General features: G+C 62.9%; 1 protein-coding gene across 1 annotated transcript; it reads left to right on the top strand.

Annotated features, from left to right (window-relative positions):
• Positions 1-179: 179 nt before the first annotated feature.
• Positions 180-759, top strand: LOC104273865 (endothelin-converting enzyme-like 1; the record flags this gene model as incomplete). The annotated part of the gene is given in 2 exon segments (XM_009869322.1): positions 180-448; positions 450-759. Coding segments are annotated over 2 exon segments (579 nt in total), but the record flags the coding sequence as incomplete, so codon positions are not given.
• Positions 760-761: the final 2 nt, after the last annotated feature.

The raw sequence follows: 761 nt of genomic DNA, 5'->3' as shown, positions 1-761 counted from the left end.
CCCCCCTTCAGCCACCTCCTCTGCCTTTTCCAGGAGCTTCCTGACTCACCCGGCCATTCTCCACCATCTTCCCACGCCAGTCTCCAGCATGAACTGTGGGGCACCCAAGCTTGCCCCTTGTCTGCCCTGAGCCCCCCACTCCACTCCTGCATCGCCTGCAGGGAGCCCCATCCCCGGCCATGGAGAAGACCTACTCACTGACGGCCCACTACGACGAGTTTCAGGAGGTGAAGTATGTGAGCAAGTACCAGAGCGGAACCCTGCCCAACGGCTTTGCTCTCCAGCTTGGCACCGGGGCCAAGAAACGCCGTGGAGGGCTGCCACGCTGGAGCCGTCGGGAGGTCTGCCTGCTCTCAGGGCTGGTCTTCGCTGCGGGGCTCTGCGTCATCTTGACGTGCATGTTGGTCCTCAAGTACCTGGCAGCTGAAGGGGACAGCTACTGCCTAGAAGAAGGCCTCCCTGCGGGCATCCCGCTTCCTCAGCTCTAACGTGGATGCCCCCATCGACCCCTGCCAGGACTTCTACTCCTTTGCCTGTGGTGGCTGGCTCCGGCGACATGGCATTCCAGAGGACAAACTGGTATATGGCACCATCGGAGCCATTGCTGAGCAGAATGAGGCCAAGTTGCGGGCGCTGCTGAGCCGCCCCGTACGTCGCAGAGCCCCTGCTTCAGCCGAGAGGAAGGTCAAGGAGTTTTTCCGCTCATGCCTGGACCGGGCTGAGATCGACAGGCTTGGGCCCCGGGCCCCGCTTGCGGGCGT

This window comes from Apaloderma vittatum, unplaced genomic scaffold (genome assembly GCF_000703405.1).
Source record: "Apaloderma vittatum isolate BGI_N311 unplaced genomic scaffold, ASM70340v1 scaffold28935, whole genome shotgun sequence".
In the NCBI taxonomy this organism is placed as follows: Eukaryota; Metazoa; Chordata; class Aves; order Trogoniformes; family Trogonidae; genus Apaloderma; species Apaloderma vittatum.
This window is presented reverse-complemented; position numbering and strand designations above follow the sequence as displayed.